This window comes from Littorina saxatilis, linkage group LG3, assembly GCF_037325665.1.
Source record: "Littorina saxatilis isolate snail1 linkage group LG3, US_GU_Lsax_2.0, whole genome shotgun sequence".
Classification (NCBI taxonomy): domain Eukaryota; kingdom Metazoa; phylum Mollusca; class Gastropoda; order Littorinimorpha; family Littorinidae; genus Littorina; species Littorina saxatilis.
The window spans coordinates 66450678-66467472 of NC_090247.1; the positions used below are offsets into that span (position 1 = coordinate 66450678).

At 43.4% G+C, this 16795-nt stretch overlaps 1 protein-coding gene across 1 annotated transcript in view; it reads left to right on the forward strand.

The window, feature by feature from the left end:
* Window positions 1–16795, forward strand: part of LOC138963026 (uncharacterized) — a 116472-nt gene that overhangs the window by 87151 nt on the left and 12526 nt on the right. Inside the window, exons 4-6 of the mRNA XM_070335000.1 lie at window positions 13948–14046; window positions 15844–15942; window positions 16479–16577. Coding sequence (XP_070191101.1) covers window positions 13948–14046; window positions 15844–15942; window positions 16479–16577 — 297 coding nt within the window. The remainder of the gene's footprint in view (window positions 1–13947; window positions 14047–15843; window positions 15943–16478; window positions 16578–16795) is intronic.

Sequence of the window (16795 nt, forward strand, 5' to 3'; positions counted from 1 at the left end):
TTGTTTCGTTTTGCCTTTGACATTAGGGAAATAAGTTACCTTCACGGCAGCAGTTGGGGGTCCTACGGCCCAGAGTAAAATGGTGTCTTTTTACATTTAGTCAAGTTTTCATCTTATTCCTTGTCGGTTCCTGATTCCAAAAACATATAGATATGATATGTTTGGATTAAAAACACGCTCAGAAAGTTAAAACGAAGAGAGGTACAGAAAAGCGTGCTATCCTTCTGAGCGCAACTGCTACCCCGCTCTTCTTGTCAATGTCACTGTCTTTGCCGTGCGCGGTGGACTGACGATGCTACGAGTATACGGTCTTGCTGCGTCGCATTGCGTTCAGTTTCATTCTGTGAGTTCGACAGCTACTTGACTAAATGTTGTATTTTCGCCTTACGCGACTTGTTCAATCTGTGTGTGTATATGTGTGTGTGTGTGTGTGTGTGTGTGTGTGTGTGTGTGTGTGTGTGTGTGTGTGTGTGTGTGTGTGTGTTGGCTGGGGTGCGGATGTTATGGTGATTTATGCTGTTGCACGGACATGTATTATTCAAACGACAAAATGAAAGCTTTCTTTGAGTGCAGTGTGAATTTTTTATTTTAAGACAGCCCCCCCCCCCCCCCCACCCCAATTTAAGAACTTCCCTCTTTTCACAACCTTGCTTTTTTCCAATGTTTAGTTTAAAGGTCTTAAAGGGGGGGGGGGAGGTTCACTGTATGCTTAGTGCTGAAACACAAACAATTGTGATTGATGAGAAGGTAATATGTGACGTTGACAATTGTTGGTTGAAAAAAACGCTCAACGGCGTAATCGTATACGTGATAACATTTTGTTTGTTTGTTTGCTTAACGCCCAGCCGACCTCGAAGGGCCATATGACATTTAACGTGCGCCACACACAAGACAGAAGTCGCAGCACAGGCTTCATGTCTCACCCAGTCACATTATTCTGACACCGGACCAACCAGTCCTAGCACTAACCCCATAATGCCAGACGCCAGGCGGAGCAGCCACTAGATTCAGATTGCCAATTTTAAAATCTTAGGTATTAAAGTCAGCCGGGGTTCGAACCCACGACCTCCCGATCACGGGGCGGACGCCTTACCCTAGGCCAACCGTGCCGGTACGTGATGAAAGAGAAGATGGTGTGTTATTGAGTCACTTGAGAAAAAGTGACTCTATGTAATCGGTCAGTGTTAGTCTGTCCGGCCGGCCGGCCGGCCGTCCGGCCGGCCGTCCGTAGACACCACCTTAACGTTGGACTTTTCTCGGAAACTATCAAAGCGATCGGGCTCATATTTTGTTTAGTCGTGACCTCCAATGACCTCTACACTTTAACGATGGTTTCGTTGACCTTTGACCTTTTTCAAGGTCACAGGTCAGCGTCAAAGGAAAAATTAGACATTTTATATCTTTTCTCGGAAACTATCAAAGCGATCGGGCTCATATTTTGTTTAGTCGTGACCTCCAATGACCTCTACACTTTAACGATGGTTTCGTTGACCTTTGACCTTTTTCAAGGTCACAGGTCAGCGTCAAAGGAAAAATTAGACATTTTATATCTTTGACAAAGTTCATCGGATGTGATTGAAACTTTGTAGGATTATTCTTTACATCAAAGTATTTACATCTGTAGCCTTTTACGAACGTTATCAGAAAAACAAGGGAGATAACTAGCCTTTTCTGTTCGGCAACACACAACTTAACGTTGGGCTTTTCTCGGAAACTATAAAAGTGACCGGGCTCAAATTTTATGTGAACGTGACTCATTGTGTTGTGAATAGCAATTTCTTCCTGTCCATCTGATGCCTCATATAATATTCAGAACTGCGAAAGTGACTCGATCGAGCGTTTGCTCTTCTTGTTGATATTGAGTGAAATACAATAGTTCAGCGTGGAATGATATGTGTAACGGCGCTTCCTGCGTGTTTTTTCCCTACTTTTTACATTTAGTCAAGTTTTGACTAAATGTTTTAACATAGAGGGGGGAATCGAGACGAGGATCGTGGTGTGTGTGTGTGTGTGTGTGTGTGTGTGTGTGTGTGTGTGTGTGTGAGTGTGTGTGTGTGTAGAGCGATTCAGAGTAAACTACTGGACCGATCTTTATGACATTTTTCATGAGAGTTCCTGGGTATGATATCCCCAGACTTGTTTTTCATTTTTTCGATAAATGTCTTTGATGACGTCATATCCGGCATTTTGTAAAAGTTGAGGCGGCACTGTCACACCCTCATTTTTTAATCAAATTGATCGTAATTTTGGCTAAGCAATCTTCGACGAAGGCCGGACTTTGGGATTGCATTTCAGCTTGGAGGCTTAAAAATTAATTTATGACTTTGGTCATTAAAAATCTGAAAATTGTAATTAAAATTATTGTTTTTATAAAACGATCCAAATTTACGTTTATCGTATTCTTCATCATTTTCTGATTCCAAAAACATATAAATATGTTATATTCGGATTAAAAACAAGCTCTGAAAATTAAAAATATAAAAATCATTATTAAAATAAAATTTCCGAAATCGATTTAAAAACAGTTTTCTCTTATTCCTTGTCCGTTCCTGATTCCAAAAACATATAGATATGATATGTTTGGATTAAAAACACATTCAGAGAGTTAAAAAGAATAGAGATATAGAAAAGCGTGCTATCCTCCTCAGCGCAACCGCTACCGCGCTTTTCTGGATTGTTAATTTCACTGCCTTTGCCGCGAGCGGTGGACAGACGATGCTACGAGTGTACGGTCTTGTGAAAAAAATGCAATGCGTTCAGTTTCATTCTGTGAGTTTGACTGTACTGAGCTTGACTAAATTTTGTATTTTCGCCTTACACGACTTGTTTTTCTCTCCTTTCTTTCCTTTTGGTCGTGCCGGACTTACCTGTGCATAGGTATGTTGTAAACGTCACGGCAGACGTGTCTCATTTGCTCTTGGCTGGTTTATAAAGGTTACTGACGTACCCGGTCGTTTCTCAAACGATGTCCACGTTTTGTAGTGAACGGCAATGCGTTTTCATCGCGAGGGTCTTGTTTTAACGACGCACTGTCACCTTGTGCGGAAGATTTGTTGTTGTTGATTTTTTTCTTTTGCTTTGTCTGTGCGGCAGTGTAAGTGCAAAAGATCAAGTTTCTTCTTTGGTATAAAAGACACGATTTGACAGTATGACTTAATATGTGTTGGCCAGATGAAATCAATCATTTTGTTTTTACTGAAGTAGGTGAGGACGAAAAAGGAAAAGAAGTCTGTCTTCTACAATTCTCAACATGAAAATATAATGGCGTTGGGGAAGGTGATGGAGGAGCGGGTGGGGGGGGGGGGGGGGGGGTCAGCAACAAAATATCACAAAATTCTTTTTAACTCTATAAAAAAACAAAAGTAAAGTTCAACTTTGTGATTTATCGAAACTAAGATCAGCGATAAGAAGAAGGTTGGTAACGAGAGAGAGAGAGAGAGAGAGAGAGAGAGAGAGAGAGAGAGAGAGAGAGAGAGAGAGAGAGAGAGAGAGAGAGAGAGAGAGAGAGAGAGAGAGAGAGAGTGCGACAGATACAGAGACAGACAGACAGATAGGCAGACAGAGAGAGAGACAGACAGAAAGAGAGAGAGAGAGAGCCGAGAGAGAGAGACAATGACAATGACAATTCTTTATTTTACGAGGGTAACAGAGAGAGACAGACAGACAGACAGACAGACAGAGGGAGAGAGACAGAGACAGAGAGAGACAGAGACAGAGAGAGACACAGAGAGAGACACAGAGAGAGAGAGAGAGAGAGAGAGAGAGAGAGAGAGAGAGAGAGAGAGAGAGAGAGAGAGAGAGAGAGAGAGAGAGATCAACGTCAGAACATGTCTCCGTGCAACGACACTGACTGCCTGCATGTTGGGCATCCATTTATAAAGAGATGCACCTGAGGAACTGTCAGATATTGACACAGATAACATTCATCATTATGGGAGCGTTAGGTTTCCTCCCAGTCAATTTCACTGTGGGCCTTGTGAACTGAAAGCCTTCTTTTTCTGCTGGGGCAAAAGTGGTTTGTGATTAAATGTTTACCTCAAGCACTCAGGGACATTTTAGCCAACAATGCACCCCGTACGGGACCACCGTTTGCTCGCCAGTCTACCCCGGATATAGCTTTTCTGTCAAATACATGACCTACCCGTTACTTTCACGAGCGCAGCTCCCCAAAAGAGATGTATTTTTATGTTCGGTTTTCTTGCGACATACACGCGTGCAGTGCTGTGTACGTGTCGCATTTGTCGCAACTTTTGCGACAGGACAAATCGGATTTTTTGACAACCTCCCCTTCGCTCTTGGATCGATTGAAAAATATAATCTCTTTGTCTTGGTGTCTCTGCCTCTGTCTCTGTCTCTCTCTGCAGGGACGTAGCACACCTAATAAAAGTGGTAGGGCGGAAAAAAAATGGAAGACAAAATGCTGAGACAGCTAAGGAAATATGGGGCTTACACTACCGCCCCCCCCCCCTTCCCGTCCCCTTGTAATGGTCTAAAAAAGAAAGAAAACATGAAGCGATTTCGTGCCTTCTGAGCTCAGTTCCATCTAATCATCTTTCCATCCTCCACCAAACAACGGGCTGGTGAATGTATCAGTGATTATCAATCGACTTACATTTATATCTAAATTCCGATACGTTGAATGTGATGAGCACTTACTTCAAATGACTTTCGTCTTCATTATTGTCTAGTGTGTTAAAAAGCAAGGATTGACAAACTGGTTTACTTCTAAACAAGCAATTTATTGATCCGTCCAGCCATCAACATTGGCAGCCTGAGTGATGACTGAAAAATAGAGGGATTTGTCAGAATATTTTTAGCGCGTTTTCGATCCATCACAACCAGGATGCACACTTGTGTCCATTGTTCAATTCTCTCTCTACATGTTGTTTCATGTGACACTGTTAACCCCACAAGTTACTGTGTTTCAGTTTCAGACACAATCTGCACAAACACAGGGGCACCACAAGGCACAGTACTCTCACCTTTTCTTTTTTCTCTCTACACAGCAGATTTCAGAAGTTCTAGTGACTCCTGCCCCATAACCAAGTTTGCTGACGACACTGGACTGACCGGACTGCTGACTGTTGACGACGACTCTGACTACAGGCAGGAGGTAGATAGGTTTGTGGGGTGGTGTGAAAACAACTATTTAGAGCTTAATGTGGGGAAGACAAAGGAAATGATAATGGACAACAGGAGGGGGGAACATGTACACAGGGAGATAGTGATCAAGGGGGAGGTCGTAGAGAAGGTAGAGCAGTATAAGTATTTGGGGGTGATTATAGACAATAAGTTGACATGGAAACCAAACTCTGATGCCCTTGTGAAGAAACTCCACTCTCGCCTGTACTTTTTGAGAAAACTCAGGTCTTTTAACATCAGACAAGAAATCCTTCAGATGTTTTACACTTCAACGTGCAATAGTGTGTTGTACTTTGGCTCCGTGTGTTGGGGTGGCAACATCAACAAGCAAGACAGGGATAGATTAGATAAATTCATCAGGAAAGCAAGTGGGGTGGTAGGGAGGAAGCAGGACAGTTTCACATCAACACATGAACGACGACTGACTGACAAGGTACAGAAGATTTTGGCTGACGACTCGCACCCACTCAGACCGGAATTTGACAGTAGACGGACAGACAGGAGCAACAGATTCAGACAACCAACCGCAAGATCCACACGCTACAGAAATTCGTTCATTCCATCTGCAATTCACATCTTCAATTCTCAGGTGGGGCGGTAGATGCTGGTGTTGTCGCTCTGATGCACGGGGTCAGTGTTCTGTATTGTTCAGTATTGTTGATTTTGTTTTGCATTCTACTCTCTTAATCTTAGACAACATGTGATAACCGGCAAGGTGCTGACTTTCTTTTGTGCATTGTTGATGGTGAATGCATGTTAATTTATTTTTAATATACTTTCTTATGTGATAACCAATGTGCTATATTTTCTCAGGACAAAGAACAAATGTTTATTTTGAATGTTTTATGTATGTTATTATTACGGACACAAACGCTCAGCAATGTAATTTCTCTTTTAGAGATTAATAAAGTTATTGTATTGTATTGTATTGTATTGTGTTACTCAATTGTTATGGCGTACTTACGGTTGACACACAATCACTCACCCCTCAGTCTGACCCCAGCTTCACACACAGAATATACAAAACATTTCTTACCTCCATTGTTTCTCATGGGAGCAGACGGACGAAGAAGTAGAGGTTACATGCCGAGTCTCAGTGATTATCAAAAATAATGGTCGAAGTTAGCGGATCATGAAAAATGCGAGCTTCAGCGAGCTTTTTCATGACCGCGAACTGAGACCATTATTTTTAATAATCACTGAGACGAGGTATGTAACCTCTTTATTCCTCCGTTCTTCAGTTATTCAAAGAAAAGAGGAGTTTTTGTGCGAAAGTTTGATCGAATCCAAATCACTCAACCAGTCTACCTGCGCTGGCGATTGAATAATGCGCGGTTGTATAGTTCAGGGAAAATCAATCAATTATGTTAACACTTCTTGTCAGTTTCCCTGTTTTGGACTAAAATCAAGTACACAGTTATGTTGTTATTCTGCTGTGCCAGTAAAGGCAGATAGTGTGTGTTATGGTCCTGTTTTGGTATCGCTTAGGAAATGTTCTTTCTTCGAATGGGACAAGCAGACGAACTTTTGCACCCGTGTTCCAACGTTAAAAACTGTATGAAGTTCCGTTTTCTGGGGCAAAATAGTGTATGAAACCGCTGTATGTTCTTTAAATTGATGCGATGTGTGCATTTGGTTGCGTGTGATCTGTTTATAAAATGAAATATTGTCAAAAACTAACCGTCGGATTGCAGTCTCTTGTCCAAGCAACTCAGTTCAGAAAATTTGGAAGGGGAACTACTCTTGTCGTACGAGAGTTACTTGCCTTGGGAGTTTGCGTGCACTCATAAGAGATCTAAAGCGAGTTTCTCTGCACTGATCGTTAGATTTGGATTTAGAAAACAACCAAACTCATAGATTTTATATGGAGATTAATGTGTTCAAGCCTGTAGTTGCCAGTTTAAATGCAGTATGTTTGTATTGTTTGGTCTGGAGATGTATATTTCGTACATTGGAGCGTTCGGAACTTTTCAATCGCTAAAGTAGTTCCCTCAAAGTCTAACTCATCAACCTGTGAGCTATCGAGGATTCAGGCCCGTTGTTGGGTAAGTGATTTTGGTTGTTGGGTAAGTTACCGAAAAATAACTAGCCCTACACCTTTACAGAGAGAAAGAAGCAGAGGGGGGAATAAGCAATTTTCACTAAATTGGCGCCAATACTTTTATGGCCTGACGGAACTCGTCACGTGTGACGTTCTCGTCAAAATAAGACGTCATCCTATTCCAGCAGTTGACCAAGACTAACACACACACAAAAAAACCAAAAAAACCGACCTTATGCCATCGCGTGAATACTACGTGGGGTGTTCTGTTGGTAGATCTCTCTCTGTCTCTCTCTCTGTCTCTCTCTCTCTCTCTCTCTCTCTCTCTCTCTCTCTCTCTTTTTTTTTTTTTTACGGAAAAAGTGGTCGGGCGGTCGCCCTACATGCCCTACCGGGTGCTACGTCCCTGCTCTGTGTCACTCTTTCTCTCTCTCTCTCTCTCTCTCTCTCTCTCTCTCTCTCTCTCTCTCTCTCTCTCTCTCTCTCTCTCTCTCTCTCTCTCTCTTTGATTAGATACTGTTCCTTTTAGGTATGAAATGATAGCATGTGCTTGTGTGTAGATATGCGAGCGCACGCTCGCGCGCGCGAGCATGTGTGTGTGTATATGTGTGTGTGTGTGTGTGTGTGTGTGTGTGTGTGTGTGCATGTGTGTGTGCATGTGTGTGTGTGCATGTGTGTGTGTGTGCATGTGTGTGTGTGTGTGTGTGTGCGTGCGTGTGTGTGTGTGTGTGTGTGAGTTTATGTGTGCATGTGTGTGTGTATACGTGGGTGTGGATGTGTGTGTGTGTGTATGTGCGCAGTCTTTGCTTTCGTTTACAATTATTCTCTGTATATGTTCCAAGGACAGGTTGGAAGATTAGGCTAAGCCTAAAACCTTTATCCTTATGTAATAAAGTTCTGAGTTCTGAGTTCTGAGTTCTCTCTCTCTCTCGCTCTCTTTCTCTCCCTCCCTCCCTCCCTCCCTCCCTCTTTCTCCCTCCCTCCCTCTTCCTCTCTCTCCATCTATCTCCGTATCACTCTCACACACACATCCCTCAACCCCCGACACACACACACACACACACACACACACACACACACACACACACACGCGGAGAGACAGTCTTGATGTCTCTTTTTACTATCACAGTGTTTGTGTCTGTCAGCGTGTGTGTATGTGTGTGCCTCTCAATCTATCCATTGAACATGCCTTATATGATGCCATACACCTGTGCACACACTTATTAAAGTTTGACTTACATAGGACTTTGAACATTGGGACAGCTAAAACCGAGAATCACATATACATTCCCCCAAATTAAGAGGCTTAAATCAGACACTGCTACAAAATGCATGGTGAAACTATACAAGCTGTATGCGTAGGCTTACCAATGTATCCGACAATGGATTCCTTTTCAGCATGTTTGCTAATTACTACTTGAGTGATAGCTGGACAAATTTGGCCATACCCTTATCCTATGGTAAGCAGGTTGTGTGCCGTTTTCGTCTTTTTGTCAAACATGTTTTGAGTCACGCGGCCTCAGCATGTTCGTTTGATCTTCGTGGGCTTTGGGAAGAAACTGGGTGTTGATTTAAAAGTACTGTCTTTCCAGTGCCAACTATCACGTGCACCAACACAGATCTCTCTCTCTATCTCTTTCTTTAACTCTGTTGTGTGTGTGTGTGTGTGTGTGTGTGTGTGTGTGTGTGTGTGTGTGTGTGTGTGTGTGTGTGTGTGTGTGTGTGTGTGTGTTTGTGTGTGTGTATGTGTGTGTGTGTGTATGTATGTGTGTGTGTGACAGAAATGTGCAGGTAAATATTATCTGTGTGTGTGTGTGTGTGTGTGTGTGTGTGTGTGTGTGTGTGTGTGTGTGTGTGTGTGTGTGTGTGTGTGGTATTTATTTGGGATAAAGGCATCCATTTACATGGGACACATACCAGAAATCTATAGTCTGACTGCTTCTTGTGTAGATTGGAATTTTTTCTCGGACATTGACATAGATGTCAGTTCTAAAAATTGATTCAGCAAAAAAAAAAAAAAAACCAAGGCGCGTAAGGCGAAATTACTACATTTAGTCAAGCTGTCGAACTCACGGAATTAAACTGAACGCACTGTATTTTTTTACCAAGACAGTACAGCTTCGTCAATCCCCGCGTGAAAGAAATCGCTCACCTTCCACGTGCAAAACGTAGTGATATTGACACGCCAGATTAGCGCGGTAGCGTATTGTGCTAAGCAGGAAAGCGCGCTTTTCTGTATTCTTGTTAACTTTCTGAGCTTGTTTTGAATACAACCTATCATATCTATATGTTTTTGGAATCAGGAAATGATAAAGAATAAGGTGAAATCATTTTTGGATCGATTTCTTAAATTTTAATCGTAAGACTAATTAATCTATTTTTGTTAATTGTGATCACATTTTAAGAGTAAACATGACACATGTATATATGTTTAGATTCAGAATGTGATGAAGAATACGATGCAATCAATTTTAAATCTGTTTGCGAAAAATCGATTTTAATGACAACTTTAATGAGCAAACTCATTAATTAATTTTTAAGCCTCCAAGCTGAAATGCAATACCAAAGTCCGGGCTTCGTCGAAGATTACTTGACCAAAATTTCAACCAATTTGGTTTAAAAATGAGAGCGTGACAGTGCCGCCTCAACTTTCACGAAAAGCCGGATATGACGTCATCAAAGACATTTATCAAAAAAATGAAAAAAACGTCTGGAGGTACCATACTCAGGATCTCTCATGTCAAGTTTCATGAAGATCGGTCCAGTAGTTTTTTTCTGAATCGCTCTACACACACACACAGACACACACACATACACCACGACCCTCGTCTCGATTCCCCCCTCCACGTTAAAACATTTAGTCAAAACTTGACTAAATGTAAAAAAAAACCTGTACAGAGACAGCCGGGCTGTGGAGTTGTGGTATGTGTCCAAGCGGACGGATGCTTGTGTTCATCACAAATACCTGGACGCATCTGTGGTGCTGAACATGATCGTGCGGAGCCGGGAAAGAAGAAATCTCCAGATGTATTTCTGGTTTTGTTCCCTCACGTACGGGTGTGTCCGGGTCACTCGTTTGATGCCCTTTTTAATTGCACGTGCGTGTCGTCATTGAAAGAGGTCGTGCATTTTAGCTGTGCGTGTTGATGTTGTCTTTTGGTGTTGGCTTTAGTGCAGACCTGGCTGTTATGTGCAATCATGGCCAGTTTATGTCCCCTTTAAGGGTATCGTATTTTCACTTCGTGGTGGGCTTTAAAGAAAATTCTGAGAACCGGCCGTTACATTACATTTTGTTCTCAAGTCGATGAAATCTTATTCAAGTTCCCACCCACAACAAGACGTGTCGTATACACCCCATACACCAGTCCTGTGAGCGACTGAGATTTCCTCCCAGAAAGATATTTCGCCATTCATTTCACCCATTACTATAGTCCGTTCTGGCAGGTAAATTCTCTCGACCTGCATCTCAGCTTTTCAGGTAGTAACGCACCGATTCTTTTGAGGCAGGTGACACGGCCGACACCAGACAGAAAGGTGTGTGAATAAATTATAACGTATCTGCTGCGTCTCTAATCCGTCTGGCACAAGCACAGCTGCGTACCCGTTTCCTTCCCTGCTTACCCGACAAACCACCCGCAAAGTTGAAGGATTAGATAAATTAAAGTGAAGACGTTCACTTAGACTTTGATTGTTGACGTTAGCGAAAAGTTCAGACAACACCGTGTCGAAGAGCAAAGATTCCATGTTAGAGTGTTTGGATCATTCTTGTGTCTTCGCTGTGTTCGGTTGTGGATACGACTGATGATTCCTGTTTCACGCAGACAAGTGCGTGTTCGTCGTATGCGGTTGAATGTGCAGCATCGTGTATGAAAAACTTGATTTGTATGTGAAGAGTTTAGCAAACCAGAGACAAACATACACCAAGCCAAGTTCACAATCTCGACCAAACCAGACTGACTATGAGAACTCCGACTGAAACTCTCTTGAAATCTTCCAACGATGTCTTGGCTTTTGCCCCATCGAATTTCCGGAAGTAGGCATGCGCAGTGCAGACTGCCGTCAACGTCGGCAGTCGATGTTCAACTACACGTCTTTACTTTTAAACTCGGCAATAAGAGGGTAGATTTTTAAGCATGGGGGCTTCCAATTCTGTTTGAAAGAGATCCGGCTGTTGGTTTGGGGGAAAGAGATAGAGGCAGTTCTTTAAACGACAAAGAAGAAAGGCGGTTTGTTTAGGAGTCAATAAAAATTGCCGAGGTGTATGCAAGAAAAAAGAGAGGGGTGGGGGGGGGGGGTCATTTCTGTACCCATGAAAGAGGCCGGTTTGGGTTTTACCTTTCTTTTCCGCTCCTTTTATTCCGGATTGTTTAAAACCAGATTGACATGTACGAGTACCGCTACCTGTCCCAACGCAGTTTTCTCTTGCGGCTTCTTTCTGAATGTGGCCTTGGTGAGAGTCAAAGGGGGTCTCCGTCTCTTGTGGTCTCTGTCTCTCGCGGTCTCTGTCTATTGCGGTCTCTGTCTCTCGCGGTCTCGGTCTCTCGCGGTCTCCCATTTGCTGCATCATCTGTCTATCTGACTGTCTCTGACTCTATTTCTGAATTGCAACAAAAACGACTCAGGGGTGTAATTATGAAAATGCAGGACAGTTCTATATTTGGGTGTCCCCCCGCGGGTTAGGGGGAGTCCCATATCGGTTGGGACGAGAAAGAATTTACCCGATGCTCCCCAGCATGTCGTAAGAGGCGACAAACGGATTCTGTTTCTCCTTTTACCCTTGTTAAGTGTTTCTTGTATAGAATATAGTCATACTATTTCCCAAACTTTCCAAACTCTGCAGTGTCCCCCACCACAACGGCTCACCCCAAGCGCCTAAGGCCATAGCTGTTCTACTGAAAACCGTAGTAGAGTGGGTGCCAGACAAAATATTATTGGCTTATCTGGTGAAAAGATCACAGGCCTGCGGATGATTACGGTGGATTACAGGTGTGTGTTAAGGTAAACAGAATGGTGGTGGAATTATTCACTTTCTCACCTGGCAAAATACTACGACACAATAAGTAAGCTTAACGCTGCTGATTAATCCGGTTGATAGTGAGTGCATGGCACGGCTGAACTGTGTGTGTGTGTGTGTGTGTGTGTGTGTGAGTGTTTGTGAGTGTTTTAACGCCAAAGAGGGCATTTTTCCTGCTTCAGGTCAAGGGAATGGGGGGGGGGGGGGGGCGTCTTTTAGGGAGATTATCGAAGTGAAGAATTGTTGCCATCTACACGGAGACCTTTTCCCGCAAGGAACTTTTGAAAATGAGAGATTTGCAAGAACTATGGGAATAGGGGTAGGGCGGGAGAAATGGAAGGGAAACTGAGGCTTGGCGGGTGGGGTTGAGTTGGCGGATGGGGGGGGGGGCCGGAGGTCTGCAATATCTTTGAACAGGTAAAGAGAGAGAGAGAGAGAGAGAGAGAGAGGGGGCAGAGGGAGGGAGAGAGGGAGGGAGATAGAGAAAGAGAGGTAGGGGGATAGAGAGAAAGGGAGAGAGAGGGTGGGGAGAGTGAGAGAGAGAGAGAGAGAGAGAGAGAGAGAGAGAGAGAGAGAGAGAGAGAGAGAGAGAGAGAGAGAGAGAGAGAAAACCAGACCGAGTGAAAGAGACAGACAGACAAACAGAGCCGGCAAGAGAGGGTGTTGCAGCACGCAAGACTACCTGACCACACGCTGTTTTGCTCTCTCTCTGATCAACGTAACGCATGCAGCAGTCTGTCTGACTCACTCTACTTTTCTTCGAGTGAGGTGGGAAGAAGGGACACTTTTTGTGTCGACAAGTGTGTTAAATATCCACTAATCCTGTTGACGACATTTTGTTGTCAAGCGCTTACTTTTGATCCCAGCAGAGTTATTGCATGCGTCGACAAGTTTGTCGAACACTCACAAAAGGCATCACTGTTGACAGAACTCATAATTATTAGTAGTGTCTTTCACTCGCTTTCAGGTTAGTGTTACATGATTATTTTCAAGGCTTTGAACGACTGATTTAGTCTTTCGCACTGTCAACGGCGGACTGCCAATCGAACTTGCGCAGGTTGTGTCAACCCGATGGTAGACGTAATAAAGATACAAGCAAATAGAATGGATGTATAGTAAAACTGTGACGTACGCGTATATTTGCAGTAATTCTGTGTGTTTAGTTATCGGAAGCCAGGTGGAATATGAATGAGTGCGACACCTGAACAACTTGCAAAGGGGTTGTCTTTCGAAACTAAAACTGACTGAGTCGGCCTGGCGTAATAACGGGTGTAAATAACAAGAGTGTTTTTTTAATTACAGTTCAGCGCGGACGTTTTTTGTGCTGGATGTGTTTTCTGTACAGAGTTTGTGCCAGCAAGATATGAGGGAATAAACTGGCACAATTGTCAGAAACAACGTAAATACGGTTAATCCAACGGACTGTGTAACGTGGGGGGGGGGGGGGGGGAATGCGGGACTGAGGGGGAGTGGAGAGAACATCGGGGGGGGGGGGGGGGGGGGGGAGAGAGAACTCAGAGGAAGATTGAAGGCGAGGAGGTGAGAGAAGGTGTTGTTGCTATATGTTTTGTTCTGAGTTTCTCATTTCCTGCCATACTTTCACGCGAACTGAAGGCTCAGCCGAACTGAGTCAGTTTTTTTTGTCAGTTTTTATTTTTTGTCCCGGCAATACTGAATTTACCGCAGGCGGTACAGCCAGTGGACATAGTGGACTGAAGTGCTAATTGTTTCAATGTATCCCATGTTCCAGATGGGCTACACAGCGCTACTGAGGGCGTGTTCCCAGGGCCTGGTGGATGTGGTACATGTGTGTCTCGAGGCTGGCTGTAACGTCGACTTTGCTGATGAGGTAGGCATCGTCTATGATGTGATGGTGTTAGTTGTGTTGGTTGTCGGTGATGGTAGTACGGTAACCCCCCCCCCCCCCCACCCCCCTCGATTTAAGACCCTCTCCTTTTTAAGAACCTGTTTACGATGACTTTCTGTTCATTACCTCTAGCTCTGTTTTGCATGACTTTCTGTTCATTACCTCTAGCTCTGTTTTGCATGACTTTCTGTTCATTACCTCTAGCTCTGTTTTGCATGACTTTCTGTTCATTACCTCTAGCTCTGTTTTGCATGACTTTCTGTTCATTACCTCTAGCTCTGTTTTGCATGACTTTCTGTTCATTACCTCTAGCTCTGTTTTGCATGACTTTCTGTTCATTGCCTCTAGCTCTGTTTTGCATGACTTTCTGTTCATTACCTCTAGCTCTGCCAGTTTTGCATGACTTTCTGTTCATTACCTCTAGCTCTGTTTTGCATGACTTTCTGTTCATTACCTCTTGCTCTGTTTTGCATGACTTTCTGTTCATTACCTCTAGCTCTGTTTTGCATGACTTTCTGTTCATTGCCTCTAGCTCTGCCAGTTTTGCATGACTTTCTGTTCATTGCCTCTAGCTCTGTTTTGCATGACTTTCTGTTCATTACCTCTAGCTCTGTTTTGCATGACTTTCTGTTCATTACCTCTAGCTCTGTTTTGCATGACTTTCTGTTCATTACCTCTAGCTCTGTTTTGAATGACTTTCTGTTCATTGCCTCTAGCTCTGTTTTGCATGACTTTCTGTTCATTCCCTCTAGCTCTGTTTTGCATGACTTTCTGTTCATTACCTCTAGCTCTGTTTTGCATGACTTTCTGTTCATTACCTCTAGCTCTGTTTTGCATGACTTTCTGTTCATTACCTCTAGCTCTGTTTTGCATGACCTTCTGTTCATTACCTCTAGCTCTGTTTTGCATGACCTTCTGTTCATTACCTCTAGCTCTGTTTTGCATGACCTTCTGTTCATTACCTCTAGCTCTGTTTTGCATGACCTTCTGTTCATTACCTCTAGCTCTGTTTTGCATGACTTTCTGTTCGTTACCTCTAGCTCTGTTTTGCATGACTTTCTGTTCGTTACCTCTAGCTCTGTTTTGCATGACTTTCTGTTCATTACCTCTAGCTCTGTTTTGCATGACTTTCTGTTCATTACCTCTAGCTCTGTTTTGCATGACTTTCTGTTCATTACCTCTAGCTCTGTTTTGCATGACTTTCTGTTCATTACCTCTAGCTCTGTTTTGCATGACTTTCTGTTCATTACCTCTAGCTCTGTTTTGCATGACTTTCTGTTCATTACCTCTAGCTCTGTTTTGCATGACTTTCTGTTCGTTACCTCTAGCTCTGTTTTGCATGACTTTCTGTTCATTACCTCTAGCTCTGTTTTGCATGACTTTCTGTTCGTTACCTCTAGCTCTGTAAAGTTATCCCAATGATAAAGACTCCCTCCCTTTCTTCTTCTGCGTTCGTGGGCTGAAACTCCCATGTACACTCGTGTTTTTTGCACGAGTGGAATTTTACGTGTATGACCGTTTTTTACCCCGCCATTTAACTCCCTCCCTTTTACGACGGTGTTTTCTCAAAATTTCTGTTTATGACTTCTGTAAATTTACCCCCATTTTAAGACTCCTTTTAAAGACCTAATTTTCTCATATTTTCGGAGGTCTTTGGTGGTGGTGGGGGGGGGGGGGGGGTTCCACTGTGGTGGCCATTTATGTGTGATGAGCTCCGAGCACCAATGACGATTTGTGAGACTCATTGTATTGACTGTGTGTGTGTGTTTTGTGTGGCAGCACGGTAACACAGCACTGCACGAAGCGGCCTGGCACGGGTTTAGCAAGACTGTGGAGCTTCTCATCAAGTACAACGCCAATGTCTTCAGGACCAACCAGGTTAGTTCTTTTGCGAGTCTTTTTAGTTATTTCTTTTCTTTGCCATGGTCGCTTTTGACTGATGTGGATCAAGAAAGACAAAGAGAGAGACAGAGAGACAGACAGACAGACAGACAGACAGACAGAGATACAGACAGAGATACAGACAGAGAGACAGAGCGAGAACGACATGAGAGAGAGGGAGAGAGAGAGACAGAGAGACAGAGCGAGAACAACATGAGAGAGAGGGAGAGTGAGAGACAGAGACAGAGAGACAGAGCGAGAACGACATGAGGGAGAGAAAGAGAGAGAGAGAGAGAGAGAGAGAGAGAGAGAGAGAGAGAGAGAGAGAGGAGAGAGAGAGGAGAGAGAGAGAGAGAGAGAGAGAGAGAGAGAAAGAGAGAGAGAGAGGGGGGGGGGAGAGAGAGACACTGAGAGGGTTTGTCTGTCATTCGGTCAGTCTATGTCTGCCTGTGGCATGTTTTAATATATTGTTGTTGCAGCTGTTGTTGTCACAGTTAACAAGAAACATAATGAAAACTCTGTGTTTTTTTCAGTCTGGATTCACAGCGCTGCACCTTGGAGCCCAGAACGGACACAACGAGAGTTCCCGCGTTCTGCTGTATGGCGGTGTGAACTCTGACCTTCAGAACAACGTGAGTAAAATATCAATGTCATCGGGGAATTTTGGCGTACCTTGATTCTCGGCAAATTTGAAGTTTTTGAGCTTCAGACTAAAAAATCATTCTCCATGAAAATTATTCTCTCAAATACAATTGACAATGCATGATTTGACATTCTTTCACCTTTCTGTCCATACTAGGAATGAATATAAACACTATTTCATTATAAAAATAATCAGTTTTGTCCTCCT